Below are 16,223 nucleotides of genomic sequence, written 5' to 3'. Positions count from 1 at the left end.
GCCGATCCAAATCCCGGGAGTTGCCATCTAACACCTTTGCTCCACCGAAACAAGAAATACCAGATCCTGTAGCGTATCCAACACTCGGACTTGAAGTGTGGTAATGAGCTTACTCGAAAGTGGTGGTGTTTTATTCTGTTGAGGAGTAGTACAAACTTAGAATTAACCTCAACCTATTTCCCTTTTACATACCGCAGTATCTCCTCCCTTCTCTGCTGGGATCGCCGATCGGAATAACCGTGGCGCCGAACTTAACATAGCGTTCGGCCATAAACAGTGCGGCCAATTACAAACATAGTTCAAATACCGAATACATACTTAACGAAGGTTCGCCTTAGTGGCGCGTAATTCAAACTTGACTGACTATCGATATTCTAGCGGGTTAGCTTATCCGTTCCGCGACATCCCCGCCCCCGTGAAGCAGCCGCATTCACCACATCCAGAACAGCTAGCTTCGAAGCAGGACGAATCATCCTGGCTCGATCGTCAGTCCGTACCGCCGCTCGCCTGGGCACTCCATCTACTCCAGTGAACACCTCCTCCACGTTTCCTCGTTTCCACTCTCAACGTGGTATGGCCGGATCGCAGATGAACACTAAGTCTCCTCGGCGCAGGGGCTCGACTTGTGAGCACCATTTCTCCCTGCGCACAAGAGTAGGCAGGTACTCGTGCACCCATCGCTTCCAGAAGCGGTCTCGCATCATCCTGGCCAGTCGCCACTGCTTCTTCGTGGCGCACCTCTCCAACGGCTGTCCATTGTCTCCGGGTAGATCCGGCAGATTGGGTACTCCTCTCAGCAAGTCGTTGGGAGTCAGTGGAGCCTCCTGGTCCACAGTGACTGGCAGATGCGTTAGTGTGCGGGAATTTACTATGTTCTCCGCCTCGATCAACAGGTTCTCCAGAACATGTTCCATGGGAGCCAGCTCCCTCATCGTATGTGCCAGCACCTTCTTGACGCACTGGACCATCCTTTCCCAGGCGCCACCCTCAGCTGGGTTCGCTGGGCAGTTGAATATCCACTCGATTCCTTTGGACGACAGCTCGCCCTGGATCTTCTCTGGCTCGAAAACCTCGTTGAATCTCCTGGCCTCTCGATTGGCTCCAACGAAGTTTTTCCCATTATCGCTCCTCATCTTGACCACCGGTCCTCGCCGGCTCATGAAGTTCCTCATAGCGATGATGCAGGAGTCTGTAGATAAATCATGGGCCATCTCCAAATGGATGGCCCTCGTGGTTAAGCAGGTGAACAGTGCCACCCACCTCTTCTCGATGCGACGTCCAATCGTCACATGCAACGGTCCAAAATAATCCAAGCCCGTGTGCTTGAATGGCCATCCGTTGGCTTCCAGTCGGTCCCCAGGCAAAGGACCCATTATTGGCTGCATCGGCTGTGCCCTCCGCAGCTTGCAGATCTGGCAGTCAGCCACCACCTTCCGTAGCAGCCTCCGTAAGTTCGTTATCCAGAACTTCTTCCGTATCTCGCCTATGGTCGCATCGTGGTTCTGATGGCCCATCTTCTGGTGGTAGTGGTGTACCACCATCACCGTCAGCGTGTGTCTGTGGGACAGTATAATGGGGCGCCCTCGCAGTTGGCTGCCTTCTTTCGAGATCCTTCTAGCTTTGTCCCTCTCTTCTCCGGAGAACGCTTCACTTTGCGACTGCCGGATCATTATCCGCTCCGCGTTGGCGCATTCGTTTGCCGTGAGTCCATACTTCTCACGGTCGCTATACTGGCACCGGCATCGTCGGACGAATCTAAGAACCCAGGCCGTGGTCCTTACCAGCCGGTTGTAGTTTGAGAACCTCTGGAATGATATAAAAAATCCGTTTGCAGTCACTAACGCAAACTCACATGGCATCTCTTTCTCGTCGGTGGCTCTCGTGCAGCCACTACCATTAGAGGAGCTCTCTGGCCAATTCTCTTCTGGTTCCCGCAGGAACGTCGGCCCGCGTATCCATCGTGACCCTTGACTGAGGTCCACATGGCGTTGCGGCCTGGTTGCGTCATCTGCTACGTTCTCGGCAATTGGTAGCCATCTCCATTGGGATACTTCCGTCGACTCCAGGATTTCTGCCACCCGGTTTCCAACAAACTGTTTATACCGCCGGTGGGTGCTGCTTATCCAGTGCAGCACTGTCTTAGAATCCGTCCAGAGTACGTATCTGCTTATCTCTACACTGTGTTCCTGTTTCACAGTGTTCATCAGACGTATTCCCAGCACGGCTGCCTGTAGTTCCAATCTCGGGACTGACATTGTCCTCATCGGAGCACTTTTCGTTTTGGCACATACGAAATGCACCCGCACGTCGTCGTTTGCGTAAGTGGACCGCCAATACGCCGTCGCAGCAAACGCCGACTGGCTGGAGTCCACGAAGACGTGCAGCTGGAGTGCTCGTACTCCTCCAGTACCAAAATAGTAGCGTGGACATCGGAACTTCTTCACATAGCTCATCTGTTGCCGCCAGCTCTCAAATGCCGTGGCTAGCTCGTCTGGCAATGGCTCGTCCCATGTGACCCATGTTTTCGCCAAATCTCTCGCATAAGTAGCTTGGCGGTTACCATGTAGCAGCTCAAGAACCCAATCGGATCAAACGTGAACATCACCAAGCTGAGGAACTCCCTCTTGATAGGGACACGTTCCCCCGTCATCACGCTGCTGGGAACCCGATGGTACTTGACGCTGAATCTGAAGTCATCTGTAGCCGGGTGCCAATACATGCCCAATACCTTCTGCTCGGATTCGGTCCACACGACGTTCTTGTTGGTGCCTAACGGATTTAAGGCTCTGACCAATTTCGCCAAGCTAGAAGAAAACCGACACAAATCAAAACCGGCACTTGCGTGTATCTCTCTTACTCGTTTTGAGACGGCTATAGCTTCATCCTCGTCTGCGAAGCTATCTACGTAATCGTCCACGTAGTGGTACTCATTAATAGCCAGGACCGCCTGGGGATCAGTGTGCACGTGCCTTGAAGCATTTACAGTCTTCACGTGCTGCGCTGAGCATGGCGAACAAGCTGCTCCAAACGTCATCACTGTCATCTCGTAGATCTCCGGGTCTTTGCGGTCATCTCCGTGCCTCCACAAGAATCTCTGGGCGCATCTATCTTGTGGCTGCATCAATACCTGGTGGAACATCTCCTTGATGTCCGCAAAGACTCCCACGGCTCCTTCCCTAAAGTGGAAGAGGACAGCCGGGAGTGACTTGTAGTTCTGGGGGCCTTTCAGTAGTGCTGAATTCAGGGATACGCCGTTCACTTTGGCTGCTGCATCGAAAACTAGACGGATCTTCCCAGGCTTGTTTGGGTTTTCGACCCCGAAGTGCGGCAGGTACCACAACTTGTCACGGTTACCATAAGTGACCTCCTGCTGCTCTAGTCGTCGTGCGTATCTCTTCTTGACGTAGTCATCCATGATCGCATTGTAGGCCTGCGCGAAGTTCGCATCGCGCTTCATTTTCCGTTCGATGTTGACGAGTCGCCGTAGTGCCATGTTGGCTGCTATGGAAGGATGATGAGACGAGACTGCCAGACAGTTGGCAGTCTCGTCTCGTCATCCTTCAATAGCAGCCCAGTCTGGTATCGTTGACCTATCCGTTTAGTCGTCCTCTCCAAGATGCCCAGAGCCCGTTCATCGTCGCTGGCTGCGACCGGTGGCGCTGGCTTCACTCCGAAGTTCTCTATTTCGAAATAATCGCTGACCATCTTCTCCAGAGCGTCATCCTGGGTAACGGCTAGTAGGCACGATCTCTCCGTCAGTGGACTCGCTTGGCGTCTCACTGGTCCATATACTACCCATCCTAATTTGGTAGCTGCTGCGTATGGTCCTCCTGCGCCGAACCTTCTGGTCTGCAGGGGAATTCCTAGGTGCGCGTGATCCAGTCCAATAAGGATCCTTGGCTCTGCATTGTTGTACGGCTTCACTGGTAGGCGTGCGCTCGCCCTTGCCGTCTTGACATCTTCCCGACGTAAACTCTGCATCGGAAGACTCAGGTTGCTTACTGCGTATACGTTCCTTAAACCGTGCCGCTTCGGTTTGCCCGCTTCACTGATCTGCAGGCTAACCCTCTTCGTAGGTTCTCTGGCGGACTTACCGCCAAACCACTGCACGTTTAGTTGTCGACTCTCACCCTTTAGGTGTAGGCTTCGGACGAGCTCGTCGTCTATGAGTGTCACAGACGATCCCTCGTCGAGCAGTGCGTACGTGTCCCACCTGTTGCTTCTCCCCGTACAGCGTCACGGGCAGAACTCGGAACAGCAGGTGGCCTCCATCCGAATCGACACAACTAAGGTTTCGATGCGGCGTCTCCTGGCCGCTTTGATTCTCATTTTCCATGCGCCCAGCGCTTCTCAGGCTTGTTGCTTGGGCCATGGAAATGTTGCTCATTGTTGGATCCGCTGACTGTGGCATCCGCTTGCGTTGGCTGATGACCTCTTGTGGCTCCCGTCTGTGGTTGCTCCGTAGCTCCCTCCTGTGGCCACCGTTTGACTGTTGTGACCGTCTGGGGCAAGCAAGTAGTGATGCTTCCTCTGGCATCCGTAGACGTTGCACTTACGGCTCCTCTTGCAGAACCGTACCATGTGCTCGGTTCCAAGGCACGCGAACCAGATCCGCCGCTTCTTGGCGAACTCCAATCGCGTCCTGACAGGGGCTTTGTTGAATTCCTTGCAATCCTTGATTGCGTGTTGCCCTTCACACATGAGGCAACCTCTGGGGTGGTCATTATACCCCTTCTGTTCCATGTCTTCCTGATGCTCACTATGCATCGGAAGCTCCAGATTCGTGTTTGCATGTAACACCCTTCGCTTTGGGGTTTTACTGCTTACGTCCGTAATGGTGCATACCAGCTTAGCGAGCTCCTTTAGCCATTCACTTAGGTGCACTATCGTCGGGTATAGTTCCATAGCGACAGCGTATCTGGCCCAGTCCAACCTCTTACTTAGGGGCAACTTGGCGATCAGCTCCTCCATCAGGGTGGGATTTCCTATATGCTGGTCGCCGTTGTCGGTTGACTGCAGAAACGCTGCAAGATTGCTCACCCTCGTGGCGAACGATACAATCCTGCCTATGTTGTGCTCCTGAATTGGCTGTAGCTCCCGCACGCTCTCCAGTTGGCTCCGGATCGATGGCTCCGGACGCCCATAGCGAAAGCGAAGCTGTTACATTACGGCCTTTACGTTGTTAGGATGAATAAGCAGTGGCTTGACTGCCGTCCTCGCTTCACCCTTCAATGCCTTCACTAGCCTTTGGTTATTTTCCAATGCTGTACACTGATAAGCCGCTGTCGTCTCCAAGAACGCGCACTGGAATATTGGCCATTCCTCTGGCTGACCTTCGAACTCTGGAAGATCAGGCAATCTACGTGGCGTCCATTCATTGGCCACACCCACTGTTCCATAGGATCCGGGTGATGGCGTGGGTAAAGCGAATCTGCGTTGTGGCTCCCGTGGTGCGTGAACATAACCTCGTTCTGGCTGCACCGTGGCCGTCACGCAACATGGCGAGTACTTACAGTTTACAGTCTGTCCGTGTGACTCGTTGCCCTATTGCCGCATTACCACTCAAATATGGCGGCAAACTTCCACTCAATTGTGGCGGCAGATTTGCACTCAATTGTGCCGGCAACTGTTCATCATAAGATGGCGTTACTGACGCTAGTGGTCCCGTTGGCAGATTTTCACTCAAGAGCTGCCTTACCATATTCGCCGCACCGCTCACTCCGACGCCACTCGACCCGTTCCTAACGGGATTCCTGGCGGGCGCCGCAAGTCCTTCATTTGCCCTTGCCTGTTGGAGCTCCTTCTCTAGATTTGCGTTCCTTGCCATAAGCTTCGCAATCTGTGAAGTCGTGGGGTCCACATCCTGTCCCAGCGCTTCGGCCTGGGCAGGTCCAGTGGTGCGTTTTACCCCGATTCCTTCCTCTGGAGTCCGTGGCCGCTGCGGGCCACCGTCTGCATACGCCAAGCCGGCCGGTGTGCCGGATGCTGCAGATGTGGTCGTAGCTGCGGTAACCTCAGGTTGATTAAGTCTGGGGCTCCGTCTGGGCGAATGTGTCGTCGGTATATCACGCGTTTAACTCCGTACGTGTTTCCAAATGCCGTTAGAGTTCCGACTCTAATGCGAATTAAGATGCGAACTCAAAGAATGCGCATAAAAGAATGACGCCGATCCAAATCCCGGGAGTTGCCATCTAACACCTTTGCTCCACCGAAACAAGAAATACCAGATCCTGTAGCGTATCCAACACTCGGACTTGAAGTGTGGTAATGAGCTTACTCGAAAGTGGTGGTGTTTTATTCTGTTGAGGAGTAGTACAAACTTAGAATTAACCTCAACCTATTTCCCTTTTACATACCGCAGTATCTCCTCCCTTCTCTGCTGGGATCGCCGATCGGAATAACCGTGGCGCCGAACTTAACATAGCTTTCGGCCATAAACAGTGCGGCCAATTACAAACATAGTTCAAATACCGAATACATACTTAACGAAGGTTCGCCTTAGTGGCGCGTAATTCAAACTTGACTGACTATCGATATTCTAGCGGGTTAGCTTATCCGTTCCTATATATCATATAGCTCCCATTATAACGATCAAAGTATTAGTACAATTAAAAATTATGACTTTTTCAGTTTTCAACAGCTTTTGATCAAATTGCCATTTTATATTACCTAACAATTTTGTTTACTTTTTGTTTTAATCTGTCTAATATATCCTATAGCTCCCATAGGAACGGTCGAGAAATTAATAAAATTAAAAAATATATACTACAATTTTGTTGACATTTTTTTTTGAAAATCGGACTGGTATATCCTCCCATAGGAACGATCGAGAAATTAATAAAATTAAAAATTACAACTTGTTCAATTTTCAACTGAATGTGATCAAATTTGAGATATAGCCATTTCATATTATTCTACAATTTTGTGTAAAATGTTATGAAAATTTGACTACTATATCCCATAGCTCCCAAAGGAATGATCGAGAAATTGCTTATTGCTTTTTCAGTTTTAAACTGAATTTGATCAAATTTGAGATATAGCCATTTCATATTACTCTTCAATTTTGTTTACATTTTTTTTTTTTGAAAATCGGACTACTATATCCTATAGCTCCCGTAGGAACGATTGATAAATTAATAAAACTAAAAATTATATGATTTTCAGTTTTCAACTGAATGTGATCAAATTTGCCGTCAAATAGCCGTTTCATATTACTCTACAGTTTTGTGTACAATTTTATGAAAATCGGACTACTATATCCTATAGCTCCCATAGGAACGATCGAGAAATTAAGAAAATTAAAAATTATATTTTTTTCAGTTTTAACTGAATGTGATCAAATTTGAGATATAGCCATTTCATATTATTCTACAATTTTGTGTACAATTTTATGAAAATCGAACAAATATATCCTATAGCTCCCATAGGAACGATCGAGAAATTAATAAAATTAAAAATTATTGCTTTTTTAGTTTTCAACTGAATGTGATCAAATTTGTGATGCAGCCATTTCATATTATTCTACAATTTTGTGTACAATTTTATGAAAATCGAACAAATATATCCTATAGCTCCCATAGGAACGATCGAGAAATTAATAAAATTAAAAATTATTGCTTTTTTAGTTTCCAACTGAATGTGATCAAATTTGTGATGCAGCCATTTCATATTATTCTACAATTTTGTTTACTTTTTTTTTTAATCTGTCTACTTTATTCTATAGCTTCCATAGAAACGATCGAGAAATTAATAAAATTAAAAATTATACCTTTTTCAGTTTTCAACTGAATGTGATCAAATTTGAGATATAGCCATTTCATATTACTCTACAATTTTGTGTACAATTTTATGAAAATCGAACAAATATATCCTATAGCTCCCATAGGAACGATCGAGAAATTAATAAAATTAAAAATTATTGCTTTTTTAGTTTTCAACTGAATGTGATCAAATTTGTGATGCAGCCATTTCATATTATTCGACAATTTTGTGTACAATTTTATGAAAATCGGACTACTATATCCTATAGCTCCCATAGGAACGATCGAGAAATTAATAAAATTAAAAATTATATCATTTTCAGTTTTCAAATGAATTTGATCAAATTTGAGATATAGCCATTTCATATTACTCTACAATTTTGTTTACTTTTTTTTTAATCTGTCTACTTTATTCTATAGCTTCCATAGAAACGATCGAGAAATTAATAAAATTAAAAATTATACCTTTTTCAGTTTTCAACTGAATGTGATCAAATTTGAGATATAGCCATTTCATATTATTCTACAATTTTGTGTACAATTTTATGAAAATCGAACAAATATATCCTATAGCTCCCATAGGAACGATCGAGAAATTAATAAAATTAAAAATTATTGCTTTTTTAGTTTTCAACTGAATGTGATCAAATTTGTGATGCAGCCATTTCATATTATTCTACAATTTTGTGTACAATTTTATGAAAATCGGACTACTATATCCTATAGCTCCCATAGGAACGATCGAGAAATTAATAAAATTAAAAATTATATCATTTTCAGTTTTCAAATGAATTTGATCAAATTTGAGATATAGCCATTTCATATTACTCTACAATTTTGTTTACTTTTTTTTAATCTGTCTACTTTATTCTATAGCTTCCATAGAAACGATCGAGAAATTAATAAAATTAAAAATTATACCTTTTTCAGTTTTCAACTGAATGTGATCAAATTTGAGATATAGCCATTTCATATTACTCTACAATATTGTGTTTAGTATTGTGAAAATCGGACTGCTATACCATATAGCTCCCATTATAACGGTCAAAGTATTAATACAATTAAAATTTATGACTTTTTCAGTTTTCAACAGAATTGGATCAAATTTAAAATATTTTCATTTTATATTACCTTACAATTTTATTTACTTTTGTTTACTATATCCTCTAGCTCCCATAGGAACGATCGAGAAATTAATAAAATTAAAAATTATACCTTTTTCAATTTTCAACTGAATGTGATCAAATTTGTGATATAGCCATTTCATATTACTCTACAAGTTTGTGTACAATTTTATGAAAATCTGTTTCTATATACCATAGCTTCCATAGGAACGATCGATAAATTAATACAATTAAAAATTATTGCTTTTTCAGTTTTCAACAGAATGTGATCAAATTTGTGATACAGCCATTTCATATTACACTTCAATTTTGTGTAACATTTTATGAAAATCGAACAACTATATCCTATAGCTCCCATTAGAACGATCAAGATATTAATAAAATTAAAAATTATATCATTTTCAGTTTTCAACTGAATTTGATAAAATGTAAGATAAAGCCATTTCATATTACTCTACAATTTTGTTTACTTTTTTTTTAATCTGTCTACTTTATTCTATAGCTTCCATAGAAACGATCGAGAAATTAATAAAATTAAAAATTATACCTTTTTCAGTTTTCAACTGAATGTGATCAAATTTGAGATATAGCCATTTCATATTACTCTACAATATTGTGTTTAGTATTGTGAAAATCGGACTGCTATACCATATAGCTCCCATTATAACGGTCAAAGTATTAATACAATTAAAATATATGACTTTTTCAGTTGTCAACAGAATTGGATCAAATTTAAAATATTTTCATTTTATATTACCTTACAATTTTATTAACTTTTGTTTACTTTATCCTATAGCTCCCATAGGAACGATCGAGAAATTAATAAAATTAAAAATTATACCTATTTCAATTTTCAACTGAATGTGATCAAATTTGTGATATAGCCATTTCATATTACTCTACAAGTTTGTGTAAAATTTTATGAAAATCTGCTACTATATACCATAGCTGCCATAGGAACGATCGATAAATTAATACAATTAAAAATTATTGCTTTTTCAGTTTTAAACTGAATGTGATCAAATTTGAGATATAGCCATTTCATATTACTCTACAATATTGTGTTTAATATTATGAAAATCTGACTACTTTATCATATAGCTCCCATTAGAACGATCAAAGTATTAATACAATTAAAAATTATGACTTTTTCAGTTTTCAACAGAATTTGATCAAATTTAAAATATTGCCAATTTATATTATCTTACAATTTTGTTTACTTCTTTTTTAATCTGTCTACTATAGCCTATAGCTCCCATAGGAACGATCGAGAAATTAATAAAATTAAAAATTATACCTTTTTCAATTTTCAACTGAATGTGATCAAATTTGTGATATAGCCATTTCATATTACTCTACAAGTTTGTGTAAAATTTTATGAAAATCTGCTACTATATACCATAGCTCCCATAGGAACGATCGATAAATTAATACAATTAACAATTATTGCTTTTTCAGTTTTCAACTGAATTTGATCAAATTTGAGATATAGCTATTTCATATTACTCTACAATTTTGTGTACAATTTTATGAAAATCGGACAACTATATCCTATAGATCCCATAGGAACGATCAAGAAATTAATAAAATTAAAAATTATACCTTTTTCAGTTTTTAACTGAATGTGATCAAATTTGAGATATAGCCATTTTATATTACTCTACAATTTTGTGTTTAATACTGTGAAAATCGGACTGCTATATCATATAGCTCCCATTATAACGATCAAAGTATTAATATAATTAAAAATTATGACTTTTTCAGTTTTCAACAGAATTTGATCAAATTTAAAATATTGCCATTTTATATTACCTTACAATTTTGTTTACTTTTTTTTTTTAATCTGTCTAATATATCCTATAGCTCCCATAGGAACGATCAAGAAATTAATAAATTTAAAAAATATACCTTTTTCAGTTTTAAACTGAATGTGATCAAATTTGAGATATAGGCATTTCATATTACTCTACAATATTGTGTTTAGTATTGTGAAATTCGGACTGCTATATCATATAGCTCCCATTATAACGGTCAAAGTATTAATACAATTAAAAATAATGACTTTTTCAGTTTTCAACAGAATTTGATCAAATTTAAAATATTGCCAATTTATATTATCTTACAATTTTGTTTACTTCTTTTTTAATCTGTCTACTATAGCCTATAGCTCCCATAGGAACGATCGAGAAATTAATAAAATTAAAAATTATACCTTTTTCAATTTTCAACTGAATGTGATCAAATTTGTGATATAGCCATTTCATATTACTCTACAAGTTTGTGTAAAATTTTATGAAAATCTGCTACTATATACCATAGCTCCCATAGGAACGATCGATAAATTAGTACAATTAAAAATTATTGCTTTTTCAGTTTTCAACTGAATTTGATCAAATTTGACATATAGCCATTTCATATTACTCTACAATTTTGTGTACAATTTTATGAAAATCGGACAACTATATCCCATAGCTCCCAAGGAATGATCGAAAATCGAATACAATTAAAAATTATACCTTTTTCAGTTTTAAACTGAATTTGATGAATTTTGAGATATAGCCATTTCATATTACTCTTCAATTTTGTTTAAATTTTTTTATGAAAATCGGACTACTTTATCCTATAGCTCCCTTAGGAACGATTGAGAATGTAATAAAACTTAATATTATATCATTTTCAGTTTTCAACTGAATGTGAACAAATTTGTGATATAGCCATTTCATATTACTCTACAATTTTGTGTTTAATATGAAAATCTGACTACTTTATCATATAGCTCCCATTAGAACGATCAAAGTATTAATACAATTAAAAATTATGACTTTTTCAGTTTTCAACAGAATTTGATAAAATTACCTTACAATGTTGTTTACTTTTTTTTTAATCTGTCTACTATATCCTATAGCTCCCATAGTAACGATCGAGAAATTAATAAAATTAAAAATTATACCTATTTCAATTTTCAACTGAATGTGATCAAATTTGTGATATAGCCATTTTATATTACTCTACAATTTTGTGTAAAAATTTATGAAAATCTGCTACTATATACCATAGCTCCCATAGGAACGATCGATAAATTAATACAATTAAAAATTATTGCTTTTTCAGTTTTCAACTGAATTTGAACAAATTTGAGATATAGCCATTTCATATTACTCTACAATTTTGTTTACTTTTTTTCTTAATCTGTCTTCTTTATCCTATAGCTCCCATAGGAACGATCGAGAAATTAATAAAATTAAAAATTATACCTATTTCAATTTTCAACTGAATGTGATCAAATTTGTGATATAGCCATTTCATATTACTCTACAAGTTTGTGTACAATTTTACGAAAATCTGCTACTATATACCATAGCTCCCATAGGAACGATCGATAAATTAATACAGTTAAAAATTATTGCTTTTTCAGTTTTCAACTGAATTTGATCAAATTTGAGATATAGCCATTTCATATTACTCTACAATTTTGTTTACTTTTTTTCTTAATCTGTCTTCTTTATCCTATAGCTCCCATAGGAACGATCGAGAAATTAATAAAAATAAAAATTATACCTTTTTCAGATTTCAACTGAATGTGATCAAATTTGAGATATAGCCATTTCATATTACTCTACAATTTTGTGTTTAATACTGTGAAAATCGGACTGCTGTATCATATAGCTCCCATTATAACGGTCAAAGTATTAATACATTATTAATTAATAAAATTAAAAATTATACCTATTTCAATTTTCAACTGAATGTGATCAAATTTGTGATATAGCCGTTTCATATTACTCTACAAGTTTGTGTAAAATTTTATGAAAATCTGCTACTTTATACCATAGCACCCATAGGAACGATCGATAAATTAATACAATTAAAAATTATTGCTTTTTCAGTTTTCAACTGAATTTGATCAAATTTGACATATAGCCATTTCATATTACTCTACAATTTTGTGTTTAATATTATGAAGATCTGACTACTTTATCATATAGCTCCCATTAGAACGATCAAAGTATTCATACAATTAAAAATTATGACTTTTTCAGTTTTCAACAGAATTTGATCAAATTTAAAATAATGCGAATTTATATTACCTAACAATTTTTTTTGTTTTTTTTTTAATCTGTCTACTATATCCTATAGCTCCCATAGTAACGATCGAGAAATTAATAAAATTAAAAATTATACCTATTTCAATTTTCAACTGAATGTGATCAAATTTGTGATTAGCCATTTCATATTACTCTACAATTTTGTGTACAATTTTATGAAAATCAGACAACTATATCCTACAACTCCCATAGAAACGATCGAGAAATTAATACATTTTAAAATTATAACTTTATTAGTTTTCAACTAAATTTGATCAAATTTGAGATATAGCCATTTTATATTACTCTTCAATTTTGTTTAAAATTTTTTATGAAAATCTGACTACTTTATCCTATAGCTCCCGTACGAACGATTGAGAAAGTAATAAAACTTAATATTATATCATTTTCAGTTTTCAACTGAATTTGAACAAATTTGTGATATAGCCATTTCATATTACTCTACAATTTTGTGTTTAATATTATGAAAATCAGACTACTTTATCATATAGCTCCCATTATAACGGTCAAAGTATTAATACAATTAAAAATTAAGACTTTTTCAGTTTTCAACAGAATTTGATAAAATTACCTTACAATGTTGTTTACTTTTTTTTTAATCTGTCTACTATATCCTATAGCTCCCATAGTAACGATCGAGAAATTAATAAAATTAAAAATTATACCTTTTTCAATTTTCAACTGAATTGATCAAATTTGTGATATAGCCATTTTATATTACTCTACAAGTTTGTGTACAATTTTATGGAAATCTGCTACTATATACCATAGCTCCCATAGTAACGATCGATAAATTAATACAATTAAAAATTATTGCTTTTTCAGTTTTCAACTGAATTTGATCAAATTTGAGATATAGCCATTTCATATTACTCTACAATTTTGTTTACTTTTTTTCTTAATCTGTCTTCTTTATCCTATAGCTCCCATAGGAACGATCGAAAATTAATTCAATTAAAAATTATGACTTTTTCAGTTTTCAACAGAATTTGATCAAATTTAAAATAATGCCAATTTATATTACCTAACAATTTTGTTTACTTTTTTTTTTAATCTGTCTACTATATCCTATAGCTCCCATAGTAACGATCGAGAAATTAATAAAATTAAAAATTATACCTTTTTCAATTTTCAACTGAATGTGATCAAATTTGTGATATAGCCATTTCATATTACTCTACAAGTTTGTGTAAAATTTTATGAAAATCTGCTACTATATACCATAGCTCCCATAGGAACGATCGATAAATTAATACAATTAAAAATTATTGCTTTTTCAGTTTTCAACTGAATTTGATCAAATTTGAGATATAGCCATTTCATATTACTCTACAATTTTGTTTACTTTTTTTCTTAATCTGTCTTCTTTATCCTATAGCTCCCATAGGAACGATCGAGAAATTAATAAAATTAAAAATTATACCTTTTTCAGTTTTCAACTGAATGTGATCAAATTTGAGATATAGCCATTTCATATTACTCTACAATTTTGTGTTTATTTCTGTGAAAATCGGACTGCTATATCATATAGCTCCCATTATAAGGTCAAAGTATTAATACATTATTAATTAATAAAATTAAAAATTATACTTTTTCAATTTTCAACTGAATTTGATCAAATTTGTGATATAGCCATTTCATATTACTCTACAATTTTGCGTATAATTTTATGAAAATCCGCTACTATATACCATAGCTCCCATAGGAACGATCGATAAATTAATACAATTAAAAATTATTGCTTTTTCAGTTTTCAACTGAATTTGATCAAATTTGAGATATAGCCATTTCATATTACTCTACAATTTTGTGTACAATTTTATGAAAATCGGACAACTATATCCATAGCTCCCAAGGAATGATCGAGAAATTAATACAATTAAAAATTATTACTTTTTCAGTTTTCAACTGAATTTGATCAAATTTGAGATATAGCCATTTCATATTACTCTTCAATTTTGTTTAAAATTTTTTTGAAAATCGGACTACTTTATCCTATAGCTCCCGTAGGAACGATCTGAGAAATTAATAAAACTTAAAATTATATCATTTTCAGTTTTCAACTGAATTTGATCAAATTTTTGATATAGCCATTTCATATTACTCTTCAATTTTGTTTACATTTTTTTATGAAAATCTGACTACTTTATCCTATAGCTCCCGTAGGAACGATCGAAAAATTAATAAAACTTAATATTATATCTTTTTCAGTTTTCAACTGAATTTGATCAAATTTGTGATATAGCCATTTATATTACTCTTCAATTTTGTGTTTAATATTATGAAAATCAGACTACTTTATCATATAGCTCCCATTATAACGGTCAAAGTATTAATACAATTAAAAATTATGACTTTTTCAGTTTTCAACAGAATTTGATAAAATTTTCATTATACCTTACAATTTTGTTTACTTTTTTTTTAATCTGTCTACTATATCCTATAGCTCCCATAGTAACGATCGAGAAATTAATAAAATTAAAAATTATACCTTTTTCAATTTTCAACTGAATGCGATCAAATTTATGATATAGCCATTTCATATTACTCTACAATTTTGTGTAAAATTTTATGAAAATCTGCTACTATATACCATAGCTCCCATAGGAACGATCGATAAATTAATACAATTAAAAATTATTGCTTTTTCAGTTTTCAACTGAATTTGATCAAATTTGAGATATAGCCATTTCATATTACTCTACAATTTTGTTTACTTTTTTTTTAATCTGTCTTCTATATCCTATAGCTCCCATAGGAACGATCGAGAAATTAATAAAATTAAAAATTATACCTTTTTCAGTTTTCAACTGAATGTGATCAAATTTGAGATATAGCCATTTCATATTACTCTTCAATTTTGTGTTTAATATTGTGAAAATCGGACTGCTATATCATATAGCTCCCATTATAACGATCAAAGTATTAATACAATTAAAAATTATAACTTTTTCAGTTTTCAACTGAATTTGATCAAATTTGAGATATTGCCATTTTATATTACTCTACAATTTTGTTTACTATTTTTTTAAAATCTGCTACTATATCCTATAGCTCCCATAGGAACGATCGAGAAATTAATAAAATTAAAAATTATATCTTTTTCAGTTTTCAACCGAATTTGATCAAATTTGAGATATAGCCATTTCATATTACTCTACAATTTTGTGTTTAATATTTTGAAAATTCGGACTACTATATCCTATAGCTCCCATTAGAACGATCAAAGTATT

General features: G+C 36.6%; 2 protein-coding genes across 2 annotated transcripts; both read right to left on the bottom strand.

The window, feature by feature from the left end:
* Nucleotides 1-563: 563 nt before the first annotated feature.
* LOC147644165 (uncharacterized) lies at nt 564-4,348 on the bottom strand. Its single transcript, XM_086829859.1, has 3 exons — nt 4,324-4,348; nt 4,241-4,261; nt 564-1,582 (listed from the first exon to the last, which is right to left on the bottom strand). Exons 1-3 carry the CDS (start codon nt 4,334-4,336, stop codon nt 564-566), a joined length of 1,053 nt encoding a protein of 350 aa, XP_086685985.1. The 5' UTR covers nt 4,337-4,348.
* LOC147644166 (uncharacterized) lies at nt 1,629-2,453 on the bottom strand (the record flags this gene model as incomplete). The annotated part of the gene is made up of 1 exon (XM_086829860.1): nt 1,629-2,453. A coding segment is annotated over exon 1 (825 nt), but the record flags the coding sequence as incomplete, so codon positions are not given.
* Nucleotides 4,349-16,223: the final 11,875 nt, after the last annotated feature.

The sequence above is a fragment of the Drosophila serrata genome, unplaced genomic scaffold (genome assembly GCF_035046125.1).
Source record: "Drosophila serrata isolate PLE 108 unplaced genomic scaffold, ASM3504612v1 contig_226, whole genome shotgun sequence".
In the NCBI taxonomy this organism is placed as follows: domain Eukaryota; kingdom Metazoa; phylum Arthropoda; class Insecta; order Diptera; family Drosophilidae; genus Drosophila; species Drosophila serrata.
The sequence above is the reverse complement of the archived record's forward strand: the minus strand, read 5'-3'. Positions and strand labels throughout refer to the sequence as shown.